Source organism: Bufo bufo, chromosome 5 (genome assembly GCF_905171765.1).
Source record: "Bufo bufo chromosome 5, aBufBuf1.1, whole genome shotgun sequence".
Taxonomy (NCBI): domain Eukaryota; kingdom Metazoa; phylum Chordata; class Amphibia; order Anura; family Bufonidae; genus Bufo; species Bufo bufo.
Genome location: NC_053393.1, coordinates 210345059 through 210371645, shown reverse-complemented (window position 1 = coordinate 210371645; position 26587 = coordinate 210345059). Strand labels below are relative to the sequence as shown.

The window sequence follows — 26587 nt, the reverse complement described above, 5'->3', positions numbered from 1 at the left end:
ATTCCTCCACAGTAATGAGAAAAAGTGACCTTCAGCTATCTGAAGAGCTTATTAATTGCAGTTGTGGCTGCTCAAAGTGGTACAACCAGGTATTCAGTTTAGGGGGACATTGTGCGACAACATCTTTCCTTTTTTCTACTTTTGCAAAAAAATATGCAAATATAGAAGAAATCCATATGAATTGATATTTGGCCATGTTGATGATTGTGTGCCAGTACAGCAGTGCACAGCAGCAGCAGGGAGTGAACAGACCTATAGGTTACAGTACAGTATCCTCTACATTAACGGACAACAGACAACCACATTCTTTATGTTGCCCTAAAGAGTACCTATTGCTTTATAAAACTTTTGACATGTCATAAAGACATGCCAGAAGTTTAGACATATGGGTGCTAAGCCCCCACCCATCGCTAACATGAAGCGATGGAAGCTCTGAATGGAGATGAGTAAAGCTCGCCGCACCTGAAAGGGTGTAGTGCTTTGCTGAGCACTACTACCCCTTTGTTTCAGTGACTGGTGGGTGTTACACTCAAGATCAACCTAATGAGAAGAAACTGCAGATTTGAAACACAAAATATGATCATTTATCGTTCATTTTTAATCTTCATGATTGCTGCCTATTAAACTTTATTCACTAGACCAGGGTTTCTCAACTCCGATCCTCGGGACCCACCTACCAGTCATGTTTTCAGGATTTCCTTAGTATTGAGCAGGTGATATAATTAGTGTCCATGCATCAGAACTTACCACAGGTATTCATTTTGTGGGATATTCTCAAATCCTGACCAGTAGGTGGGTCCCAAGGACCGAAGTTGAGAAACCCTGCACTAGACTCTTGAGAACCCATTCAAGAGCCCATTTTATTGTACAAGTACCTCCAAAGTATTCAACATACTACCATCCTGTTCAAGCAATGGTAATGCGTCAACACTCATTATTAATATTTAATCCATTTTTATTATTGATGTTCAGCTTTTAACATGCTAGTATTTAAGTGCTGTGTTGTCATATGACTGACTTTGCTTGAAACATTGGTACACACTATCTAATACTGGCCAGAATAAAAAGAGAGTGTAGTGCACACCGATGTACCCTGATGTACACCTGACGTATTTCACTGTCACTTTTATGGTGGTGAAAGTGACAGAGAACTTTAGTAAATCTTTTCAACTATTACTGCAGAAAACTGGTGTAATTCCAGTGATACATATGCCCCAATGTGTAGACTTTTCTTACAATGACTCATAAAGATATATGTAAAGTGTTTCTCAGACTTGGACAGACCTGGTGGAGGCCCAGGTGTTTGCCTTGTATATGATACATTAAATGTTGGTTCTTCTACAAGCAATGGTGGATACATTCGCCGTCTAATGAAAAATCCTGCTCCGCAACAAAACAGAACTCCCATCATCAGTAGAAACCTAGAGAATAAGATCAGAATATGTTATTTTGTCATAGAACCATGACCTTAGATGTTTTCCTGATCTTTTTCTACTCCCCAACTTACTACAATCGGTTGCAGATATAGGTGACCCACCCCATGGTCCTGCATTAGATTTTGAATGCTTGAAAAGTATAATGGTCACAATGAAATGCAATTTTACCATATAGGACTAGAACAGGCACAACAATTAGTAATTTTAGGGCTTGAATAGTCCTATGAACAATAGTCAGTTTCTATATACACTCACCTAAAGAATTATTAGGAACACCATACTAATACGGTGTTGGACCCCCTTTTGCCTTCAGAACTGCCTTAATTCTACGTGGCATTGATTCAACAAGCTGCTGATAGCATTCTTTAGAAATGTTGGCCCATATTGATAGGATAGCATCTTGCAATTGATGGAGATTTGAGGGATGCACATCCAGGGCACGAAGCTCCCGTTCCACCACATCCCAAAGATGCTCTATTGGGTTGAGATCTGGTGACTGTGGGGGGCCATTTTAGTACAGTGAACTCATTGTCATGTTCAAGAAACCTATTTGAAATGATTCGAGCTTTGTGACATGGTGCATTATCCTGCTGGAAGTAGCCATCAGAGGATGGGTACATGGTGGTCATGAAGGGATGGACATGGTCAGAAACAATGCTCAGGTAGCCCGTGGCATTTAAACGATGCCCAATTGGCACTAAGGGGCCTAAAGTGTGCCCAGAAAACATCCCCCACACCATTACACCACCACCACCAGCCTGCACAGTGGTAACAAGGCATGATGGATAGATGTTCTCATTCTGTTTACGCCAAATTCGGACTCTACCATTTGAATGTCTCAACAGAAATCGAGACTCATCAGACCAGGCAACATTTTTCCAGTCTTTAACAGTCCAATTTTGGTGAGCTTGCGCAAATTGTAGCCTCTTTTTCCTATTTGTAGTGGAGATGACCCGGTGGGGTCTTCTGCTGTTGTAGCCCATCCGCCTCAAGGTTGTGCGTGTTGTGACTTCACAAATGCTTTGCTGCATACCTCGGTTGTAACGAGTGGTTATTTCAGTCAACGTTGCTCTTCTATCAGCTTGAATCAGTCGGCCCATTCTCCTCTGACCTCTAGCATCCTCAAGGCATTTTTGCCCACAGGACTGCCGCATACTGGATGTTTTTCCCTTTTCACACCATTCTTTGTAAACCCTAGAAATGGTTGTGCGTGAAAATCCCAGTAACTGAGCAGATTGTGAAATACTCAGACCGGCCCGTCTGTCACCAACAACCATGCCACGCTCAAAATTGTTTAAATCACCTTTCTTTCTCATTCTGACATTCAGTTTGGAGTTCAGGAGATTGTCTTGACCAGGACCACACCCCTAAATGCATTGAAGCAACTGCCATGTGATTGGTTGACTAGATAATTGCATTAATGAGAAATAGAACAGGTGTTCCTAATAATTCTTTAGGGGAGTGTATACAAAAAATGTATCGGAAAACAGAAGACATTTTTTGACTGATTAAGAGAAAGTATAAGAATAATTTTTTTATTCATCAGTGGTCATTAACGGCTTTAAGGGGTTGTCTTATCAGAGGATATGGATATGCCCCCATTGTCTTATAGGTGTGGGACCCGCACCTATATCGAGAACGGAGCGGCGAAAGTGGTGGAGAGCGCACTGCGAGTGCGCAGCCACCTTCCATTCATTTTCTATGGGGCCACCGAAAATTTCCGTCGGACCCATAGATGTTAATGGTAACGGTGGCCAGTCATGCGCGGTGTGCTCCCATTCACTTCTATGGGGAGAGCGTTTGGTGGTGGCTGGACCGGAGCCCTCTAGCCACCACCTTGCGGGGCTCTGTTCCCGATATAGGTTCGGGTCCCAGAGGTGGGACCCCCACCTATAAGACAATGGAGGCATATCCTAGCAATATTCCCCCATTGTCTGAGATGAGACAAGCCCTTTAATTTTCAAGCAATAATTCTGTAGCATTGTCATGTCCCTCAGAGTTTCCATTTTTACCTTCTATATAGTTAGTTGCTTGTTGTGTATACCTCTTTACATATCGTTCTTCTTGTATAGATTTACATAAATGGCATGACTACCCATGTGGGATCTCAGGATTGATGGGAAACACTTGAATTAACCTTGGCAAGTAAGCTGGGCCCCTCTAGTCTACCTTTTTTCTGTATTCTAACTTTAAAGGAGTTTGCCCATCTCAGATGGCATATCGCTAGGATATCAGACATGGTGTGGGTCTCACCTCTGGGACCTGCTCCTATCCAGAGAATGGGGCCCATGAAGTGAAATAAAGCACACTGCACATGCACAGTGTGCTCTTCACTCATTGCTATGGGAGTTTTGAAAAGAGCCGAATGAGTGCTCTTGGCTATTTTCAGAAGTCCCATAGCACTGAGAGGAGAGTGCACCATGCAAGCATGGCCATCTCTCCATTCACTGCTATGGGACTGTCATCTGTTTTCAGAACTCCCATAGTGGTGAACGAAGAGTGGCCGTGTATGTGCAGCTCACTTTGGAGGTTCATTCTGGAGATAGCAGCAGGTGCCCAGACATGAAACCACACCCATCTGACACGATATGCCATCAATGTCCTAGAGAACCCCCCTTTAAACTTGTGGTGTTGGAGATCACTGCTAATTACTCTGTCTCACCATTACTTTATCCATAATTGGACCGATAATAATGCACTACTTAATGTGTGATGATGCCCGGACATTTTGTCTGCTTCCATTTTTATGACTTTATTGTTATACTTCTTGGGTGAAAATTATTTAGGTGCACTTCATGTCTTTAATGCTCCTTAAAAGTGATAAGAAAATTATGAAGATGTTACAGAATAAGTGATACTAATATTGCAGAATTTTTTCTTTAAACTTTTTTTTTTTTTCTACACTATCAAAGCACATAATTGGAACCCTCCCCTGAGACCACCCAACATTGTTTGTATGACGGAGAACAGAGATCAGTTCTCCTTGGGTTTTCTGTAAGAGAAATGCAGGTGCTGACCACAAAAGTATTCTAACCAATTTTGGACCATAATCTAATGGTGGAGAATGGATACATCTAGCGTTTTTATTTTATTTTAGTTTTTGCTTTTGAGGGCCGGGCACATCTGAGGGAGGGAAGCTGGCCATTTGAAGCACTGATCTATTTATCAGAGTGAAGAGCTGTCACAACGAGCATCTTATCTGTGTGGTGCTGTAGGGAAATTGAATACTTGCTGCCATGTTTTCATCGGGGATTCCAATAGCAGGACACTCTGTAATCAGAACTCAGTAGACAACCCCATAAAGTCTGCATAGACATATACATTAATATGCATACATATTATCTGCATGAGCATTATCAGCCTATAGCTTAACATGCGTATTGATCAGTGTCCTTCAGTGCAGCTTCAAGGCATAATGTAACCTACCAGAAATACCATAACCGCTGGATAGAGAGTGCCCGTACACAGCATCTTGATCCACAGCAGTCCTCATATGCTCGACATCTACAAATAACAATATATAATTTATTATCAGCAATATAGTTATTATATTACAGTTTTTAAAAGAGAAACAAGAATATAATAAATTATATTAAACTAAAAGAAAAAGAATTGGCATCTTGGACCAGGTAGACCATTGATATAGGTGATGTGGGCGATGCGATATATGGGTGTGGCTTGAGGGTGGGCGGGGACACAGAGGCCCCATAATCTCCTATTGCCTGGGGGCCCCAGGAGTTGTCAGTCCGCCCCTGCATAGGTTATATCCTGGAAAATTTCATTAATCATATGCTAATTTTGCATAGAACAATAATGTATCCACTGTCCATGCCATACTTACATTTTCCAATTTATTCAAGAATCTTACCCAAAATTTGCCATGCTAAAATGACACATGCCCAAGACTAGAGATGAGCGAATCGAAGCTGACGAAGTGGAATTCGATCCGAATTTTAGGAATTATTTGATTCGCACCGAATTTCCTCATGCTTCGGGAGAGACGTTAGCAGGCGCTAGGGACAGTGCTAGGAAAGACTTGAATACTTACACTGTGTGCAGAATTATTAGGCAAATGAGTATTTTGACCACATCATCCTCTTTATGCATGTTGTCTTACTCCAAGCTGTATAGGCTCGAAAGCCTACTACCAATTAAGCATATTAGGTGATGTGCATCTCTGTAATGAGAAGGGGTGTGGTCTAATGACATCAACACCCTATATCAGGTGTGCATAATTATTAGGCAACTTCCTTTCCTTTGGCAAAATGGGTCAAAAGAAGGACTTGACAGGCTCAGAAAAGTCAAAAATAGTGAGATATCTTGCAGAGGGAAGCAGCACTCTTAAAATTGCAAAGCTTCTAAAGCGTGATCATCGAACAATCAAGCGTTTCATTCAAAATAGTCAACAGGGTCGCAAGAAGCGTGTGGAAAAACCAAGGCGCAAAATAACTGCCCATGAACTTAGAAAAGTCAAGCGTGCAGCTGCCAAGATGCCACTTGCCACCAGTTTGGCCATATTTCAGAGCTGCAACATCACTGGAGTGCCCAAAAGCACAAGGTGTGCAATACTCAGAGACATGGCCAAGGTAAGAAAGGCTGAAAGACGAAAACCACTGAACAAGACACACAAGCTGAAACGTCAAGACTGATTTTTCTAAGGTTTTATGGACTGATGAAATGAGAGTGAGTCTTGATGGGCCAGATGGATGGGCCCGTGGCTGGATTGGTAAAGGGCAGAGAGCTCCAGTCCGACTCAGACGCCAGCAAGGTGGAGGTGGAGTACTGGTTTGGGCTGGTATCATCAAAGATGAGCTTGTGGGGCCTTTTCGGGTTGAGGATGGAGTCAAGCTCAACTCCCAGTCCTACTGCCAGTTTCTGGAAGACACCTTCTTCAAGCAGTGGTACAGGAAGAAGTCTGCATCCTTCAAGAAAAACATGATTTTCATGCAGGACAATGCCCATCACACGCGTCCAAGTACTCCACAGCGTGGCTGGCAAGAAAGGGTATAAAAGAAGAAAATCTAATGACATGGCCTCCTTGTTCACCTGATCTGAACCTCATTGAGAACCTGTGGTCCATCATCAAATGTGAGATTTACAAGGAGGGAAAACAGTACACCTCTCTGAACAGTGTCTGGGAGGCTGTGGTTGCTGCTGCACGCAATGTTGATGGTGAACAGATCAAAACACTGACAGAATCCATGGATGGCAGGCTTTTGAGTGTCCTTGCAAAAGAAGGTGGCTATATTGGTCACTGATTTGTTTTGTTTTGTTTTTGAATGTCAGAAATGTATATTTGTGAATGTTGAGATGTTATATTGGTTTCACTGGTAAAAATAAATAATTGAAATGGGTATATATTTGTTTTTTGTTAAGTTGCCTAATAATTATGCACAGTAATAGTCACCTGCACACACAGATATGCCCCTAAAATAGCTAAAACTAAAAACAAACTCAAAACTACTTCCAAAAATATTCAGCTTTGATATTAATCAGTTTTTTGGGTTCATTGAGAACATGGTTGTTGTTCAATAATAAAATTAATCCTCAAAAATACAACTTGCCTAATAATTCTGCACTCCCTGTATACTTTATTTTGTTTAATAGAAGTTCAGAGAATGAGCATTAGGGCTCTTTCACACCTGCGTTATTGTCTTCCGGCATAGAGTTCCGCCGTCGGGGCTCTATGCCGGAAGAATCCTGATCAGGATTATCCTAATGCATTCTGAATGGAGAGAAATCCGTTCAGGATGCATCAGGATGTCTTCAGTTCCGGAACGGAAACGTTTTTTGGCCGAGAATAACCGCAGCATGCTGCGCTTTTTGCTCCGCCAAAATCCGGAACACTTGCCGCAAGGCCGGATCCGGAATTAATGCCCATTGGAAGGCATTGATCCGGATCCGGCCTTAAGCTAAACGTCGTTTCGGCGCATTGCCGGAGCCGACATTTAGCTTTTTCTGATTGGTTACCATGGCTGCCGGGACGCTAAAGTCCTGGCAGCCATGGTAAGTGTAGCGGGGAGCGGGGGAGCAGAGTACTTACCGTCCGTGCGGCTCCCCGGGCGCTCCAGAGTGACGTCAGGGCGCCCCAAGCGCATGGATCATGTGATCGCATGGATCACGTCATCCATGCGCATGGGGCGCTCTGACGTCTTTCTGGAGCGCCCCGGGAGCCGCACGGACTGTAAGTATACCGCTCCCCCCGCTCCCGCTCCTACTATGGCAAACCAGGACTTTAATAGCGTCCTGGTGCCATAGTAACACTGAAAGCATTTGGAAGACGGTTCCGTCTTCAATTGCTTTCAGTACACTTGCGTTTTTCCGGATCCGGCGGGCACCTCCGGGCAACGGAAGTGCTGCCGGATCCCAACAACGCAAGTGTGAAAGAGGCCTTAGAAGTGCAGGGAAAGGATAGGGAGGAATTATTCCACAGTATTGAAGCAGAACAGGGTTCAATAGGGGAGTGTACAGCCGGGGTAATAGGAAAAATCTTACACCTTGCTGCACTGACTGCGGATCCAAATTTCCATTATACAGCTCTGTAATTCCAGCAAACCTTTCTTGTTATTGGGGTCTTATTAGCCCTTGTACGGTGCAGTTATATATGTTTCTAAAGCCTTTTTGTCGTGTATTAGTGGGGGGGGGGGGGAAGGGCTTATTAGCCGTTGTATGTTGAAGTGAGAAAATTACAGCCCTTTTTCGCATGTATTAGTGGCAACAAAACATTATTTGCCATTCACGGCCCAGTTCTATGTTCTAAAGCCTTTTTTTGGCGTGTATAGTGGGGGGAAATGAAAAAGGGCTTATTAGCTGTTGTGTGGTGAAATGAGAAAATGAAAGCCCTTTTTGGCGTGTATTAATTTCCTTTTTATTTACTTATTTGATCTAACGGTATGGCAGGCACAGGCCTAAATGTTTCTGGCGCAGGCACAGGACACAGCAGAGTAGGGGGCGTGGCAGCAGGGGTCACTTCGAGAGGCCTGAGCTCCCAGTGTCAGCTAGCGGTCGTGTCTTGACCAGCAACCCAGCGGTTCTTGAATGGTTGACTCGATCTTCGACTTCGTCGCAAGTGACATCAGACACCCCCAGCCAAGAGTCGGTGGTTTCGTCACACACAACTCTTAGTTGGCATGGCTCAGGAGCAGAACCTGTGCTCTCACCTGTCCTCAACCTGCCTCTGTCCTTTTCTGTTCCATCAGCCAGAGAAGTACTATATGCTGTGGGCTCAGCTTCACTATACAGCGAGGACGAGCTACTAGAGGACAGTCAGCAGCTACTGCCCAGCCAAGATCCAGAGGAGACATCCACCGCTTCCTCCGGTAGGCAGGCAAGTAGTGATGAGGAGAGTGGCGTGGGAGCTGGTGTTGCGAGTGGTCAGGCTCCTGGCTCAGAGACTGTTGAGGAGGACATCAGTGACATGCAGGCAGTACTTGATGATAATGTAGCCAATCGCAATTGGGAGTCGGCTGACGAAGGGGCTTTATCATCATTGGGAGAAGAGGGTGGCAGCTTGCGCGTGAGGCAGCGGTGGAGCCAGCAAGTCGGTAGCGTGGCAGGGAGTCAGCAGGGTGGCAGCAGTGGGAGCTCGGCAGCCAAACATGCCCGGAGTAGACCACCTGCTTCGCAGGAGCCTGCCGACCTGGAAAGTAGTGGTGCAGGGGTTCACGGCGGCAGTGGCAGTAGCAGTCAGTCAGTGCGGAGTATGGGGGTAAAATCACTTACTCGGCGGTGTGGCAGTTTTTTGTTAAGCTGTCCGGGGAGGTGAACATGGCCATTTGTCGAATCTGTGGGCAGAAGGTCACGGTCACGGTCCTGCGTCAACATATGCAGCATCACCATAAAGTGGCCTGAGAGAACCGTGGCTCCAATGTGATGGTCCAGCCTGCTGCAGCAACCACTGCATCACCCAGTGGCACGCACCCGATTTCAGGCAGTCAAGGCTCCACCACCTCAGCTGAAGGAAGTTGTCTGTTCTTTCCATCATCTGCTGGTTCTGCTGGTTCTGATGCTCCTGCTCCTCCTCCTCCTAGTCAGTCATTCCATCAGCAATCGATCACCGAAGCGATTGCCAAGAAACAACAGTATGCGTGCACTCATCCAACGGCGCAGAAGCTGAACGTGCTCCTGGCCAAGTTGCTGGTTCTGCGGTCCCTCCCTTTCCAAGTGGTGGACTCTGCACCTTTCATAGAACTGATGGCTTGTGCCGAGCCGAGGTGGAGAGTCCTAAGCCGTCATTTCTTTGCCAAAAAGGCAGTACCAGCCCTGCACACACATGTAGAACAGAAGGTGGGCCAGTCCTTGAGCCTGTTGGTGTCTGCCAAAGGGCACGGCAGCGCCGACTGTGGAGCTGTAACTACGGTCAGGGACAATACATGTCCTTTACGGCCCACTGGGTGAATGTGGTACCTGCACAGCCACACCAGCAATTTGGCCAGGGGACACCGCTTCCGCCTTCACGTTCTCATGCCGTTGGTCCTGCGATAATGTCCTCTCATCCTCCAACTTGTCCACAGCCTCCACTGCAAGGACAATTCACAGGGCCCTACCAGCATACCACATGTGCAGGGCACGGAGGTGTCACGCTGTTCTGCACCTAGTTTGCCTGGGCGAACGGAGTCACACATGGGAGGAAATGCTCTGCGTCCTTCATCAAGAAATCGAATCCTGGCTTTCTCTGTGACAACTCAAAATCGGAACCATGGTGACTGACAATGGGAAGAACAAGATGTCGGCGTTCCGTCATGGAGGGCTGAGCCATGCGCCCTGCATGGCGCATGTGTTCAATCTGGTTGTCAAGCATTTTCTGAAGTCTTCCACCCATCTGCAAGACATCCTAAAAATTGCCAGGAAACTTTGCATGCACTTCAGCCACTCGTACACCACAAAGCACACCCTCCTTGAGCTACAGCGGCAGAACGGCGTCCCCCAACATAGTCTGATATGCGACGTTTCTACCCGTTGGAATTCCACCCTTCATATGTTGGACCGACTGTACGAACAGAGAAGGGCCATAAACGATTTCTTGATGATACAGGCAGACAGAGGTATTCCCCTTTGTAACTTCGATGTTAGCCAGGGGCAGCTCATGCATGACACCTGCCATTTGCTCGTGCCCTTTGAGGAGGCCACTTTATTTGTCAGTCGCCAGGACTTTGGGATGAACACCATCATTCCACTGATTCATATCCTGGAAAATATGCTGGTATATCTGGCTGGTCAGGGCCTGGAGACGTGGTGCCTATATCTCACGGCCACATGAGCCCTGTGGGCTGAACTGGAGGAGGAGGACATTGGAGCACAAGCAATGTGTAGCGAAATGGGTTGTTTTTCTATACAGATGACAGGAGAGGAGGAGCAGCTGGAGGAGCAGGATGGAGATGAGGAAGACGAGGCAGATGACCCAGACACACCATGGCAGTATGCAGTGGAGATGGAGGCAGGATCGAGTCACTTGCGCAAATTTGCACGATGCATGCTCTCTTGCTTGTGTAGTGACAGCCGAATTGTCACCATTCGGCAGAGGGATGACTACTGGGTCTCCACTATGTTAGACCCTCGCTACCGGGGCCTTTTTTACACCCCCTGAGAGGGAGGACAAACTGAACTATTATAGAGACATCCTATGTAGTCAGTTGGCCGCTGCCTATTTGCGCCATCGTCCATTCTCTCGCAGGTCTGACCGGGGGGCCCTCTGCGCTCACGTTTCACTGCCATGGCTGCTGGGAGGGTCAGGAGCAGTACCAGCTCCATCAGCAGCAGCCGGAGTCTAGAGTCGCTGATAAGTAGCTTTCTTCACCCGCATAGTGAAGAAACTACTTACCAGCAGCGAGACATAGAGCACAACCTGAACCAGCAGATGGTGGCATACTTGGAGTGCACCTGTGGCCGTCATTGAAGATCCGCTGGACCAGCTGTCCCCAACCGCCGGGCCGCGGCCCAGCACCGGGTCCTGGAAGATGGTTTGCTGGGCCACAGCGATCATGGCAGTCTTTAACTCTGTACTAATAAAGCGCTTCCATTATGGAAGCACTTCATTAGTACAGAAGGACCAGGAAGCGGTGAAGGATCTGTACTCACTGCTTCCTGATCCACGGCTTGGCTATCGGCTGTGCAGGGCTGCGCACAGTGTGAGGTCGCTCTGTGACCTCACACTGTGCGCCGCTATACACTGCCAGCCGACAGTAGAATGAAGAGGATCGCGATGGTGACCAGGAGCAGGAGAGGTACGTGTTTTTTTTTATTTGCACTGGGGGCTTATGGCTGACCTGGGGGACATATGGCTGACATGAGGGGCTGACATATGGCTGACATGAGGGACTGACATGAGGGGCTGACATATGGCTGACATGAGGGGCTGACATATGGCTGACATGGGAGGCTGACATATGGCTGACATGGGGGGCTGACATGGGGGCTTATGGCTGACATGGGGGGCTTATGGCTGACATTGGGGGGCTTATGGCTGACATGGGGGCTTATGGCTGACATGGGGGGCTTATGGCTGACATGGGGGGCTGATAGATGGCTAAAGGTTTGGGGGTTGATCTGAGCCATTGGGGGTCTGATCTGAGGTCTGATTAACATTGGGGGTCTGATTGCTGGTCTGACCTAAGGTGTAATGAAAAATATTTTTTTCTTATTGTTCTCCTCTAAAACCTAGGTGCATCTTATAGGGCGAAAAATACGGTACAGTGCAGCAGAGACCAGTGCAGTAGAGACCATAGTCAGTTTATATAGTCGTTATATAGTGTTATATATTTTAATATGCACCTTGTGTTTTGTTATGCGCGTGAATCAGTCAGCCCCACCCCCTAAGCCCCGAAAAATCGACAAGGTAATGATCGCGAATTTTCGTAATGCTAATTTTTTATCGCAAATTTTTCAATTGCCGAGCAAAAACATGATTCCTCCCTGTTTCTTGCTTGTGGGCCAATGAGTCATAGCACTATATCGAATATATTCGTTTTTCGAATATTCGTAATATTCTAAAACAAGAATATATAGCAATATAGCAAATATTCGAAACAAAAACTAATATAGAGCAATTTAGCTAATATAGTGCTATAATCTTTTTTTTCAATAGTTGAAATTTTTTTCCAATCTGAACTTCAGATGAGAAAAAAATTACAACTATTAGACAAAGAAGATTATAGCACTGTATTAGCTAAATTGCTCTATATTCATTTTTTTTGAATATTCGCTATATTGCTATATATTCTTGTTTTAGAATATTACGAATATTCGAAAAAACAAATATATTAGTTTTTTAGAATATTTGTAATATTCTAAAACAAGAATATATAGCAATATAGCGAATTTTCGGAAAAAAACGGATATAGAGCAATTTAGCTAATAGTGCTATAATCTTTTTTTTCAATAGTTGAAATTTTTTTCCAATCTGTAGTTCAGATGAGAAAAAAATTACAACTATTAGACAAAGAAGATTATAGCTCTATATTAGCTAAATTGCTCTATATTTGTTTTTTGTTTTTTCGAACATTCGCTATATTGCTATATATATTTATTTTAGAATATTACGAATATTTGAAAAAACAAATATATTCGATATAGTGCTATATATTCGTTTTTTAGAATATTCATCCTTTTTCCCATTTAAACTCATGATTCCTCCATGCTTCTTGCTTGTGGGCCAATCAGTCATTGGGAGGAATCATGTTTTTACTCGGCAATTGAAAAATTTGCGATAAAAATTTGCATTACGAAAATTCGCAATAAAAGATTCTCGAATATTTGAAATTACGAATATATATCACTATATTCTAAATATTAGTGAATTTTCGAAGTACCTATATTCCCGATAAAAATTCGCAATTTGAATATTCGTGGTCAACACTAGCTGCCACCCGCCTGATGCCACACATCTGATGCCAAGTCCTCCTTCTTACACCCACCATTGTCAGTGGGTACTGTTAGTGCCACCCACCTTCCCACTCTGTCACCTTGCCACTCTGTGGTCTCCTGATGCTGCTGCTACCTCCACACTATGTCACATTGCCACTCTGTGGCCTCCTCATGCTGCTGCTGTCACCTCCACACTCTATCATTGTGCCACTCTGTGGTCTCCTGATGCTGCTGCTACCTCCACACTATGTCACCTTGCCACTCTGTGGTGTCCTGATGCTGCTGCCACCTCCACACTCTGCCGGTGTGCCACTCTGTGGTCTCCTAATGCTGCTGCCACCTCCACACTCTGTCGGTGTGCCACTCTGTGGTCTCCTGATGCTGCTGCCACCTCCACACTCTGTCATCGTGCCACTCTGTGGTCTCTTGATGCTGCTGCCACCTCCACACTATGTCACATTGCCACTCTTTGGTTTTCTGATGCTGCTGCCCCCTCCACACTATGTCATTGGGCCACTCTGTGGTCTCCTGATGCTGCTGCTAACTCAACACTATGTCACCTTGCCAATTTGTGGCCTCCTCATACTGTTGCTGCTGCCACCTCCACACTCTGTCATTGTGCCACTCTGTGGTCTTCTGATGCTGCTGCTACCCCCACACTATGTCACCTTGCCACTCTGTAGCCTTCTCATGCTGCTAATACCACCTCCACACTCTTTCATTGTGCCACTCTGTGGCCTCCTCATGCTGCTGCTGCTGCCACGTCCACACCATGTCACCTTGCCACTCTGTGGTCTCCTGATGCTGCTGCCACCTCCACACTATGTCACCTTGCCACTCTGTGGTCTCCTGATGCTGCTGCCACCTCCACACTATGTCATTGGGCCACTCTGTGGACTTCTCATGCTGTTCCCACCCTCCCAACTCCATGACTGGGCCACTATTTTGCCTTTTTGTCCTGGTTGACATAATCATTTTTTTGACCCTCCTTCTGATCTGTCAGAAGGAAGGAAAATTTAGACACATAACGGATGCTGTCTGTGTAGCAGCTGTAAGGCCTGTATGGTCCCATCAGAATTGGCTTATGATTTGGTAGCCAAAAGCAGGAGTGGGTACAAAACACAGAAGACATACCAATATTCCATTCACGTGTCATCTCTGTTTTGGATCCACTCCTGTATTCTTGGCATTAGCAATACTGATTAATTACAGACCAAATGCTGACCGAGTGAAGACCGAGTGAAGGCGGATGCTCAACAGACAGGATCCGTTTTTTTGGGAGGTATTTTTCTGATGGATCAGAGGAAGGGCAAAATAATCAGTGACGTCAACACAAACTTACTGCTGCCTCTTCACTCTGTCATGGGGGCTCTACTTGTATAAGCGTTTAATAGAACAGGTTCTGTAGACATCTATGTGGAATCAGCTGACGACGGTGTAAAAGAAGTGCGCTCTTTTACACTATGGTAGGATTTTGGGCCTCTGCACGGTTCTTTATACCTGACGCTAACATCGACCTGTAAGGCGGAGTTCACACTTGAGTTATTTGATCAGTTTTGGCCCTGTAACTGCCCAAATAAGTGAAGTGTGCAGTGATTCTAAGAGCGACGCCTGCCATGTGCGTGTCCTACTGACTCACATTATTGTTTCACTAGCACAGCGGACTCACTATGCATGTTGCTGCAAGGCACAGTGTTCTACACTACTATACAGGCTCTCTGCAACCAGGAAATAGCTGCTTTTTAAAGCGATTCGCCACAAATTCATTAGGATCGAATCGTTTTGGAAAATTCATCCGAATATAATTTTTTAGAAATTCGCTCATCTCTACCCAAGACTAATGCTTGGGTCATGCTCCGTGGTTCTATACATATAGGACTATCTTTTGATTGCAATGTAAACATACAGGGAGTGCAGAATTATTAGGCAAGTTGTATTTTTGAGGATTAATTTTATTATTGAACAACAACCATGTTCTCAACGAACCCAAAAAAACTCATTAATATCAAAGCTGAATATTTTTGGAAGTAGTTTTTAGTTTGTTTTTAGTTTTAGCTATTTTAGGGGGATATCTGTGTGTGCAGGTGACTATTACTGTGCATAATTATTAGGCAACTTAACAAAAAACAAATATATACCCATTTCAATTATTTATTTTTACCAGTGAAACCAATATAACATCTCAACATTCACAAATATACATTTCTGACATTCAAAAACAAAACAAAAACAAATCAGTGACCAATATAGCCACCTTTCTTTGCAAGGACACTCAAAAGCCTGCCATCCACGGATTCTGTCAGTGTTTTGATCTGTTCACCATCAACATTGCGTGCAGCAGCAACCACAGCCTCCCAGACACTGTTCAGAGAGGTGTACTGTTTTCCCTCCTTGTAAATCTCACATTGATGATGGACCACAGGTTCTCAATGGGGTTCAGATCAGGTGAACAAGGAGGCCATGTCATTAGATTTTCTTCTTTTATACCCTTTCTTGCCAGCCACGCTGTGGAGTACTTGGACGCGTGTGATGGAGCATTGTCCTGCATGAAAATCATGTTTTTCTTGAAGGATGCACACCTTCTTCCTGTACCACTGCTTGAAGAAGGTGTCTTCCAGAAACTGGCAGTAGGACTGGGAGTTGAGCTTGACTCCATCCTCAACCCGAAAAGGCCCCACAAGCTCATCTTTGATGATACCAGCCCAAACCATTACTCCACCTCCACCTTGCTGGCGTCTGAGTCGGACTGGAGCTCTCTGCCCTTTACCAATCCAGCCACGGGCCCATCCATCTGGCCCATCAAGACTCACTCTCATTTCATCAGTCCATAAAACCTTAGAAAAATCAGTCTTGAGATATTTCTTGGCCCAGTCTTGACGTTTCAGCTTGTGTGTCTTGTTCAGTGGTGGTCGTCTTTCAGCCTTTCTTACCTTGGCCATGTCTCTGAGTATTGCACACCTTGTGCTTTTGGGCACTCCAGTGATGTTGCAGCTCTGAAATATGGCCAAACTGGTGGCAAGTGGCATCTTGGTAGCTGCACGCTTGACTTTTCTCAGTTCATGGGCAGTTATTTTGCGCCTTGGTTTTTCCACACGCTTCTTGCAACCCTGTTGACTATTTTGAATAAAACGCTTGATTGTTCGATGATCACGCTTCAGAAGCTTTGCAATTTTAAGAGTGCTGCATCCCTCTGCAAGATATCTCACTATTTTTGACTTTTCTGAGCCTGTCAAGTCCTTCTTTTGACCCATTTTGCCAAAGGAAAGGAAGTTGCCTAATAATTATGCACACCTAATATAGGGTGTTGATGTCATTAGACCACACCCCTTCTCATTACATAGATGCACATCACCTAATATGCTTAATTGGTAGTAGACTTTCGAGCCTATACAGCTTGGAGTAAGACAACATGCATAAAGAGGATGATGTGGTCAAAATACTCATTTGCCTAATAATTCTGCACGCAGTGTAATAGGGATGTAATTGGCAGCATCCACCTATCATAGAAAGTTACATCACATTTACATGGAAGGTTTATACTGATAAACAGGTTGTTTAGAGATGCAGAATATTATGGCAGAGCTGAAATTCTGAAACTTTGGGGCACACTGCTATATAAAGCATTTGAACTCATTACGGCAAAGCATTTTGCTCCTGGACAGCTGGTTAAATTGTATCAGCCTACATTAATCATATTTTGGATTAATCAAAAGCAACATTAAACTAAAATCTAATAACTTCAATAAAAACATAATTTAAGCAAAGCCTTAAAAAGTGAGTTAGTACAGCTTATAAGGAACTTCACACAAAATAACTAATACCAAAAAAGATTTTAGCCTAGGCATGGCAAAAAAATCCCAAATAAACCCTTGCGGCTTTTATCTGCCACTTGTGAATGGGAGTTTGTAAAACCCTATTCTCTTTCATCATACAGATTTTTGATGATGCCCTTAACGTAAACTGATGCCTTGATAAGAGAACTCTTCTGCAGAAATATAGAAAATATGGCATTTACACGAGCATAATGCCTGGTAGAGTTGATTATGCTGAGTAAAATGATACCTGTCTTTTGTCTTTACAGTGAACTGTTGCTAAGATGTATTACTTTTATATTTATGCAGATAACCTATTTCAAGCACCAAGGAGTTGGCTGTAGCACTCGGAACACCACTAATGCAATGCCCCTGTGCTCTGTACCCTCCCCTTTGATTGACAGAGCTAGACATCTAAAATAGCCCTGTGTTCTTGCTCCAAGTTGGTTCAGTGACTTGGCACTTACGGAGTGAATCAGATGCTGCTTCCCGAGCTTGGGAGGCAGCAATAATTCCATTGCGCAAGCGCCAACTTGGCTCAGTGACTCGGCACCTGCGCAGTGGATCTAATGAGCTTGAAAAGCATGATCTGATCCACTGCTCGATGATCAAAGCACGCATCTATTAACTGGCTTCCTCTGGGTGCTCGCCTAGATTCGTTCCCTGCTCCATCTCAGGAACAGTTGCATCAATATAGGTGTACAAATAGACAGCACTCCAAAACTGAAGGTGAGATAATCAGTGATTTTTATTCAGCCGGACATAATGGTGTGTAATAAATTAAGGCAATGTTTCAGGCTATATGTAGCCCTTCATCAGGCCTGGTGTATAGGCGCAGTCGTGTGGACGCCGGCGCCCACACGATTGTGCCTTTACACCTGGCCTGAATTTATTACACACCATTATGTCCGGCTGAATAAAAATAACTGATTATCTTACCTTCAGCTTTGGAGTGTTGTCTAATTGTATACCTATGCTGATCCACTGCTCAAGCGCTGAGTCACTGGGCTGATTATGACTTCTATGACTGAAGACGAGAATGAAATTTGGAGGTCAGTCTTACTATAAAGGCCTTGACAATGGGGGAAGGGGGTCCTGCTGCAGCCTCCTGCCTGGCAGCCACATAGATATGAGAGGGGATGATGAGAGTAAAAGAAAGGTAAATAAACCCAACCACTTGTGGAGGGGGGACGTTAGGTCAGTAAGGGGCAGGAAATACTATACTGCATACATACAGTATATCAATCATCCCAAGCAAGCAATAAGGGCTATTCCATTAGGTGAAATGATAAGAGGCAGAAGACATTGTAGTCAGCAATCTAACTTTCACAAAGAAATTGCAGAAATTCATAATGGACTCCATATAATAGAGCTGTCAGTATTTCTACTAATAAATTGAGACAGATTTCGCATTTCAAATCCCAAGAGTTGATTTCACAAAATACACCCACTTTGGTCCTGGAATATACCAAAGTGGGTGTATTTTGTGGGATTTGAAAAATGTGTGGATAAGAAATTAGAATATATTCTATCTCAGGGTTGCAGAATTGTATATAGGAGACCCCCAAACACATACTACATTGCACTGGTTTTATAAATGTGGTTTGCAACTTTGCATCCATGAAAGATGTGCACACAGTTTCCAAAGACACTAAGAAATTTGCTATCAAACAAAACATTCATTGCCATTCGTGTCTGTAGTTTATATGATCAGATGTTTGCTGCGCAAAAAGAGTTGTGAGGTCTGCGCATCTAAAAAAGCTCAAAATAAGTATACTGGAACATTTAAGAGATCTTAAGAATCCAACAAACTACAACATGTGTAATGTAGCAGAACATGTCTTCTCGTCATGGTGTAAAGGCTGAGTCTTATCAAGCATTCCTCAAGATGAGGCAATATTAAAGGTTGCCAATGAGGGCTCTATGCAGTGGCGTACATAGAGACGTAAGGGCCCCATATCAAGGATCAAACCAGGGCCCCCCACACAGGACAGAAGAGTTTCTGCCTAAACCCTTTCCAATGACCCTTAGGCCATTTTTCCACTGCCTCATTTGCTAAAAGTTGTTCCTTTAGAAGGTAAAGTCCTGACCAAGTTTTCACCTCCAGTAGAAGAGGAGATAATCCCAACTAAGACTGGGCCCCCTCTTATCCTGGACGCCATAGCAGTCGCATGGTCTGTTGCTATGGTAGTTAGACCCCTGGCTCTATGTGTGTAAGGGTATGTCCTGCATGCAGTTTTGGAAGCCAAAATCAGGAGTGAATTTAAAAAAAGAGAAGTCATATCTGTCCTTTATATTTTCCATCCTTTTATGATTCATTACTGATTTTGGCTTCTAAAACTGCATGGAGAAATCTGGCCGTGGGGAACCACACATAGCTGTTTTTCTCCCCTTGAATATGTATGTACAAATTGGTTAGTATGAGAGCAGCTGTTTTAAAGGTATCTATGCTAAATAGGTGGTGGGTGTCGCTCACGCCTTGCTATGATTAAGACCGCATGTAGGGAGGAAAATTGTAATGTTATTTGAATAAAGCTTACTATTTTTACTGCACGCTGGATCAAATCGCCTACATTTAGTAGTAAGGACACTGTGACAAGGGATGGATCCTCTGCGTGGCTAAGACAATATTTATGGTGAGCTGGCTTTATTCCCTATAGCTATACCTATACACCTTGGATGGCGAACCTGCCAATTTGCAATGTATATGGTGGCATCTCCAGACCAGCAGATGGATTTCACCTTTCTGATCTTGAGGTGTCTGCCAGCATCTTTGTCCCCTTTCTATATAGAGGGCACATGCCCACGTGACTGAGCCAAGTATGCATGAGAGGAGATGTCTGATATGTATGGCCGGCCACCTGAACAAGGTTAATAGGCCCAAACTCTTGGGGGGGTTACGTCAGATTAAAGATGTGGGCAGTTTTCTTATGTTCCTCGTATTTTTCCGATTTCTCCTTGGTGACTAGTCTTGAGTACCTCTGCATCTTGACATGGTTTTGTTTTATAAATGGTCATTATTGTGTTTTCTGAGCTTCTTTATTTAATCAAGTGACATTGAAATGCCTCCCAGTATATTTGAACCTGAGAACCTGTTGATACCATAAAGGGGTTGTCTCACTTCAGTAAGTGGCACTTATCATGTAGAGAAAGTTAATACAAGCCACTTACTAATATATTGTTATTGCCCATATTGCTTCCTTTGCTGGCTGGATTCATTTTTCCATCACATTATACACTGCGTGTTTCCATGGTTACAACCACCCTGCAATCCATCAGTGGTGGTCGTGCTTGCACAATATAGTAAAAAGCACTAGCCTATGTGAGCTCCCATGGTCCTGGCCACCAGAGAGGCTGACGCTTTTTCCTATATTGAGCAAGCACGACCACCACTGATGGATTGCAGGGTCGTCTGTAACCATGGAAACGAACAATGTATAATGTGATAGAAAAATGAATCCAGCCAGCAAAGGAAGCAATATGGACAATCACAATACATTAGCAAGTGCCTTATATTAACTTTCCCTACATGATAAATGCCACTTACTGAAGTGAGACAACTGCTTTAATACCACTGAGCCGAAGAGCAGAAATGTGAAGTAGAATGAAATGGCAAAGAAGAAACCAATCCTCTCATACATACTGGATTGGTTTCATAACGGACAATCTAAAAGGTGGATCCAGTTCGAGAAGCACGAGGTTGGGTTCCCAGCCCATAATCTGCTCTGGATTTCTCGGTCTAAAAGACCCCCGCGTCTCCCCCTCTTGACCTCGGGTATTCTGAAGATTTGGGATAAAATTGCAATACCACTTGGCCTTACCCAACTCCCTAGCCCCCTAATCCCTCTTTTTAATAACCCTGATTTCCCTTTGGGCATGAAGAGTAAGTCGTTCCTGGGTTTGGAGCTCGCAGGTAATCCTACTTTATCCTCAGTTATGGAGAAGGGATCTTTACGGCCGCTATCCTCCTTTCCGGAGGGTTCGTCGCAAGGGGCGTGGTTTCGGTATAACAGCCTTAAAAATTACCTATCCTCTTTAGGCCCCAAAACAGCTTTAGCTAGAGATCTTACCTCTTTTGAATCATTGTGCACTCAAACATCCCCTCCTACACATTTAGTGTCTCTGACTTACGGGCTACTCCAGGGGAAAGACGACACCATCTCCACTTTACCCTTTGTAAGGGTATGGGAAAGAGAATTGGGGAAGTCACTCCCTGCTGACCTGTGGGAGAAGGCATTTGAGCTATCTTATAAGTCTTCTATAAGCTGCGGACTCCAGGAAAATAATTTTAAAGTGTTATCTAGGTGGTTGTGAGGAGGGCAATATGTCCCATATTTGGTGGTTCTGCAACAGAATTACACCGTTCTGGGAAGCTATTAATGATCTTTATGATTTGGTTTGAGGCAGTTCTTCTAGGTGGACGCTGGAGGGTGCTTTACTCTCCATGTTCCCTAGTTCTGCTTCCACCTTGAAAAAAGGCCTATTGAGATTCTTTGTCCAAGCCGCTTGCCTGGTCATACCTAGATTCTGGAAATCTACATCTGCCCCTCTCCTTAGGGACTGGCTAATAACCTTTGAGAAAATCTACAGAATGGAGGAGCTCTGGGCGGAGGACTTGGGTAATTCTAACAAATTCTTAAAAATCTGGACTCCTTGGATTATGTTTAAGGGTTCTAGCGAATTTATCAATTGGCTGAACAGGGACGGTGCCAGTCCCTAAGGAGATATTGGCCCCCCTCCTTAGATTTTCACTATCCTACGCCTATATGTTAATCCCATTTGAACTGGGAAAATTTATAGACTGGCTCACTCAAGCTGGAATTTATTTTTCTGATTATTGTTTCTTTATGTCTTTGGTCAGGATTCCTCTTTCCCTTCCCCCCTCATCTGTTCTTTTGTTTCTGTCTTCGTCTATGTCATTTGTTTCTTAGTGTGTGTATACATCAGAGCGCTCGCTCCTAGGCATCTGCTAATCAGACTATGATGTGTCACTTAACTGTAAGGAATGATCACTGGTTACACTCTCCTGTGCATCTTCTTACTCTTTGTACCTATGACCATCTGATTGTATGCATTTACTTGTACACAGCCACGACTTGTTATCGGGCTGTTTTTGTCTCTTTGATGTATTGTTCTTTTCTTGGCTCTCTCGAATAAAAGTATTTGAACAACAAAGAAGAAACCAATAACTAAATTCCATGCAGCAAACCACCAAACAGCTTATTTTTAGCTTGAAAGGCATGCTCATTTGACTGTGATGATACACAGACGGGAAGCCGGTAGACTTACCTAATTATATCTTTGATAGAAAATTATATAGGCAGAATTACATTCTTTTTAATCCAGCATTAACAAAGTTTTAAGTAAATATCTTCAACCAGGGGCGTAGCTATAGGGGGTGCAGAGGTGGCTACCAGGCCCAGGAGCCTGAGGGGGCCTAAAGACCCTTGTGCCACACAAGAAGACACTGGTATTATAGAAAGTGCATGCTGGTCAAGTTACACCTCTGGCTTTAGGGAAGGGGTTAGGTCAAAAATTTGGAGGGGGGGGGGGTGCCAGTTAGTTAAATTTTTTCCTCAGGCAGCATGAAGGCTATGACCTTCGCCCTGGCCACAAGCATTGAGGGAAGGGGGGCCCAAGCTGAAGTCTTGCATCAGGGCCCATGGGCTTTTAGCTATACCCCTGTCTTCAGCACTTCAGTTTCTGTTAACACTACAACTCCCAGTATGCACACTTGATTGGCTGTTTTTGTAACTCCCATTGAAGGGAATGGAGCATGCTGGGAGTTGTAGCTTCAGAACAGCTGGAGTGCTGATCCCTGTTCTATGGCATATCCATTGGTCAATGCCACGAGGTCTGACCACTGAACAGAATCCTTCGGCAATACTTCAATAGTCAGATGTTGACAAGCTTCCCACGCTTTGAATATTAAGGATGGGATATAGTTTTTCTTTTCATCATATGCAGTTATAGATTGTGTGACATATTTAAAAAAAAACATGAATTTTACCATATTTGGGAACCTCTTATGAAACAACTCAGTAACTCACTTGTGTGGACTCTAGCCATTTATAGACTACATTTTTTTATTTTTTTTATTTATTATACTCACTTAGGTCTCATGCACACGAATGTATTTTGTTTCCATGTCCGTTCTTTTTTTTTTTGCGGATAGGATGCAGAACCATTCATTTCGATGGGTCTGCAAAAAATGCGGACAGCACACCGTGTGTTATCCGCATCCGTATGTCCGTTCCGTAGTCCCGCAAAAAAAAATAGAACATGTCCTTTTTTTTTTTTTTGCGAATCCGCAATTTGTGGACTACAAAACACATACGGTCGTGTGCATGTAGCCTTAGGCTACATGCACACGACCATTCCGTTTTTTGCAGAACGGAACAGGCGGCCCATTGTAGAAATGCCTATTCTTGTCCGCAAAATAGGACAGGAACGGAGCAACGGATGCGGACAGCACACCGAGTGCTGTCCGCATCTTTTGCGGCCCCATTGAAGTGACTGGGTCCGCACCCGAGATGCGGGCCAGAACTACGGTTATGTGCATGAGGCCTCATACTGACATATTCCGCAGCTCTTTACAGACATTAACATGACTCTGTCCCCAATGGGGCACACAACCTAAGGTCCCTATCAGTATGTCTTTGGAGATTGGGAGGAAACCGGAGTACCCAGGGGAAAACACAGGGAGAACATACACACTCCATGCAGGTGTTGTTCTTGGTCGGGTTCGAACTTAGGTAGCCACTGAGCCACCATACAACCCAATATATACCTACTAATATGCCTGTCTTGTGGTAATGTACAGTGGGGGAAATAATTATTTGACCCCTCACTGATTTTGTAAGTTTGTCCAATGACAAAGAAATGAAAAGTCTCAGAACAGTATCATTTCAATGGTAGGTTTATTGTAACAGTGGCAGATAGCACATCAAAAGGAAAATCGAAAAAATAACTTTAAATAAAAGATAGCAACTGATTTGCATTTCATTGAGTGAAATAAGTATTTGAACCCCTACCAACCATTAAGAGTTCTGGCTCCCACAGAGTGGTTAGACACTTCTACTCAATTAGTCACCCTCATTAAGGACACCTGTCTTAACTAGTCACCTGTATAAAGACACCTGTCCACAGAATCAATCAATCAAGCAGACTCCAAACTCTCCAACATGGGAAAGACCAAAGAGCTGTCCAAGGATGTCAGAGACAAAATTGTAGACCTGCACAAGGCTGGAATGGGCTACAAAACCATTAGCAAGAAGCTGGGAGAGAAGGTGACAACTGTTGGTGCGATTGTTCGAAAATGGAAGGAGCACAAAATGACCATCAATCGACCTCGCTCTGGGGCTCCACGCAAGATCTCACCTCGTGGGGTGTCAATGGTTCTGAGAAAGGTGAAAAAGCATCCTAGAACTACACGGGAGGAGTTAGTTAATGACCTCAAATTAGCAGGGACCACAGTCACCAAGAAAACCATTGGAAACACATTACACCGCAATGGATTAAAATCCTGCCGGGCTCGCAAGGTCCCCCTGCTCAGGAAGGCACATGTGCAGGCCCGTCTGAAGTTTGCCAATGAACACCTGAGTGATTCAGAGAGTGACTGGGAGAAGGTGCTGTGGTCTGATGAGACCAAAATAGAGCTCTTTGGCATTAACTCAACTCGCTGTGTTTGGAGGAAGAAAAATGCTGCCTATGACCCCCAAAACACCGTCCCCACCGTCAAGCATGGGGGGTGGAAACATTTTGCTTTGGGGGTGTTTTTCTGCTAAGGGCACAGGACAACTTATTGGCATAAACGGGAAAATGGACGGAGCCATGTATCGTGAAATCCTGAGCGACAACCTCCTTCCCTCTGCCAGGAAACTGAAAATGGGTCGTGGATGGGTGTTCCAGCACGACAATGACCCAAAACATACAGCAAAGGCAACAAAGGAGTGGCTCAAGAAGAAGCACATTAAGGTCATGGAGTGGCCTAGTCAGTCTCCGGACCTTAATCCAATCGAAAACCTATGGAGGGAGCTCAAGCTCAGAGTTGCACAGAGACAGCCTCGAAACCTTAGGGATTTAGAGATGATCTGCAAAGAGGAGTGGACCAACATTCCTCCTAATATGTGCGCAAACTTGGTCATCAATTACAAGAAATGTTTGACCTCTGTGCTTGCAAACCAGGGTTTTTCCACCAAGTATTAAGTCTTTTTTTGTTAGAGGGTTCAAATACTTATTTCACTCAATGAAATGCAAATCAGTTGCTATCTTTTATTTAAAGTTATTTTTTCGATTTTCCTTTTGATGTGCTATCTGCCACTGTTACAATAAACCTACCATTGAAATGATACTGTTCTGAGACTTTTCATTTCTTTGTCATTGGACAAACTTACAAAATCAGTGAGGGGTCAAATAATTATTTCCCCCACTGTATATAAATAGAAAGAAAGCACCGCGGCACTCACCACTGGTCTCAAATTGCTGTTTGCAGTTTATTCCATTGTTACATGGTAATAGTGGACGCGGACGAAACACAGGTGCACGGATCGGCTACAGCTTTTTCGCCCTATCTTGCGCTTTGTCAAGCTCCTGTGATGTAGAGGGGGAGGGGGCTATAAATACCTCCACCCCATGTACGTCACTGGTATACATTTGTGTGAAATACAAAACATATATACTTAAAACCAAATCAAATGAAGACAGCTAAATCATTCTTGTCATTTAACCCTAAAGGTCCCATTGCTTGCGTTCTAATTATCCATGCGGCTTCCTGCTGCAAAAGGATGCGTTTTCTGTCACCTCCTCTCATGGGGGTTTGGACGGTTTCAATACCTGCACATTTTAAAACTTCACTCCTCCCTCCATGTTCAGCATGTATATGTTCAATTAGCCTAGTTGCTCCACTTTTGGTTATTATTGATTTCTTGTGCTTCCCTAAAGTGTACATACAAGCACCTACAGTCAGGTCCATAAATATTGGGACATTGACACAATTCTAACATTTTTGTCTCTATACACCACCACAATGGATTTGAAATGAAACGAACAAGATCTGCTTTAACTGCAGACTGTCAGCTTTAATTTAAGGGTATTTACATCCAAATCAGATGAACGGTGTAGGAATTACAACAGTTTGCATATGTGCTTCCCACTTGTTAAGGGACCAAAAGTAATAGGACGATTGGCGTCTCAGCTGTTCCATGGCCAGGTGTGTGTTATTCCCTCCTTATCCCAATTACAATGAGCAGATAAAAGGTACAGAGTTCATTTCAAGTGTGCTATTTGCATTTGGAATCTGTTGCTGTCAACTCTCAAGATGAGATCCAAAGAGCTGTCACTATCAGTGAAGCAAGCCATCATTAGGCTGAAAAAACAAAACAAACCCATCAGAGAGATAGCAAAAACATTAGGCGTGGCCAAAACAACTGTTTGGAACATTCTTAAAAAGAAGGAACGCACCGGTGAGCTCAGCAA

The 26587-nt window shown here is 44.1% G+C and overlaps 1 protein-coding gene across 1 annotated transcript in view; it reads right to left on the bottom strand.

Moving 5' to 3' along the window:
* Nucleotides 1-26587, bottom strand: part of VOPP1 (VOPP1 WW domain binding protein) — a 123446-nt gene that overhangs the window by 13095 nt on the left and 83764 nt on the right. Inside the window, exons 3-4 of the mRNA XM_040433139.1 lie at nt 4863-4940; nt 1285-1421 (exon numbers count right to left, since the gene is read on the bottom strand). Coding sequence (XP_040289073.1) covers nt 1285-1421; nt 4863-4940 — 215 coding nt within the window. The remainder of the gene's footprint in view (nt 1-1284; nt 1422-4862; nt 4941-26587) is intronic.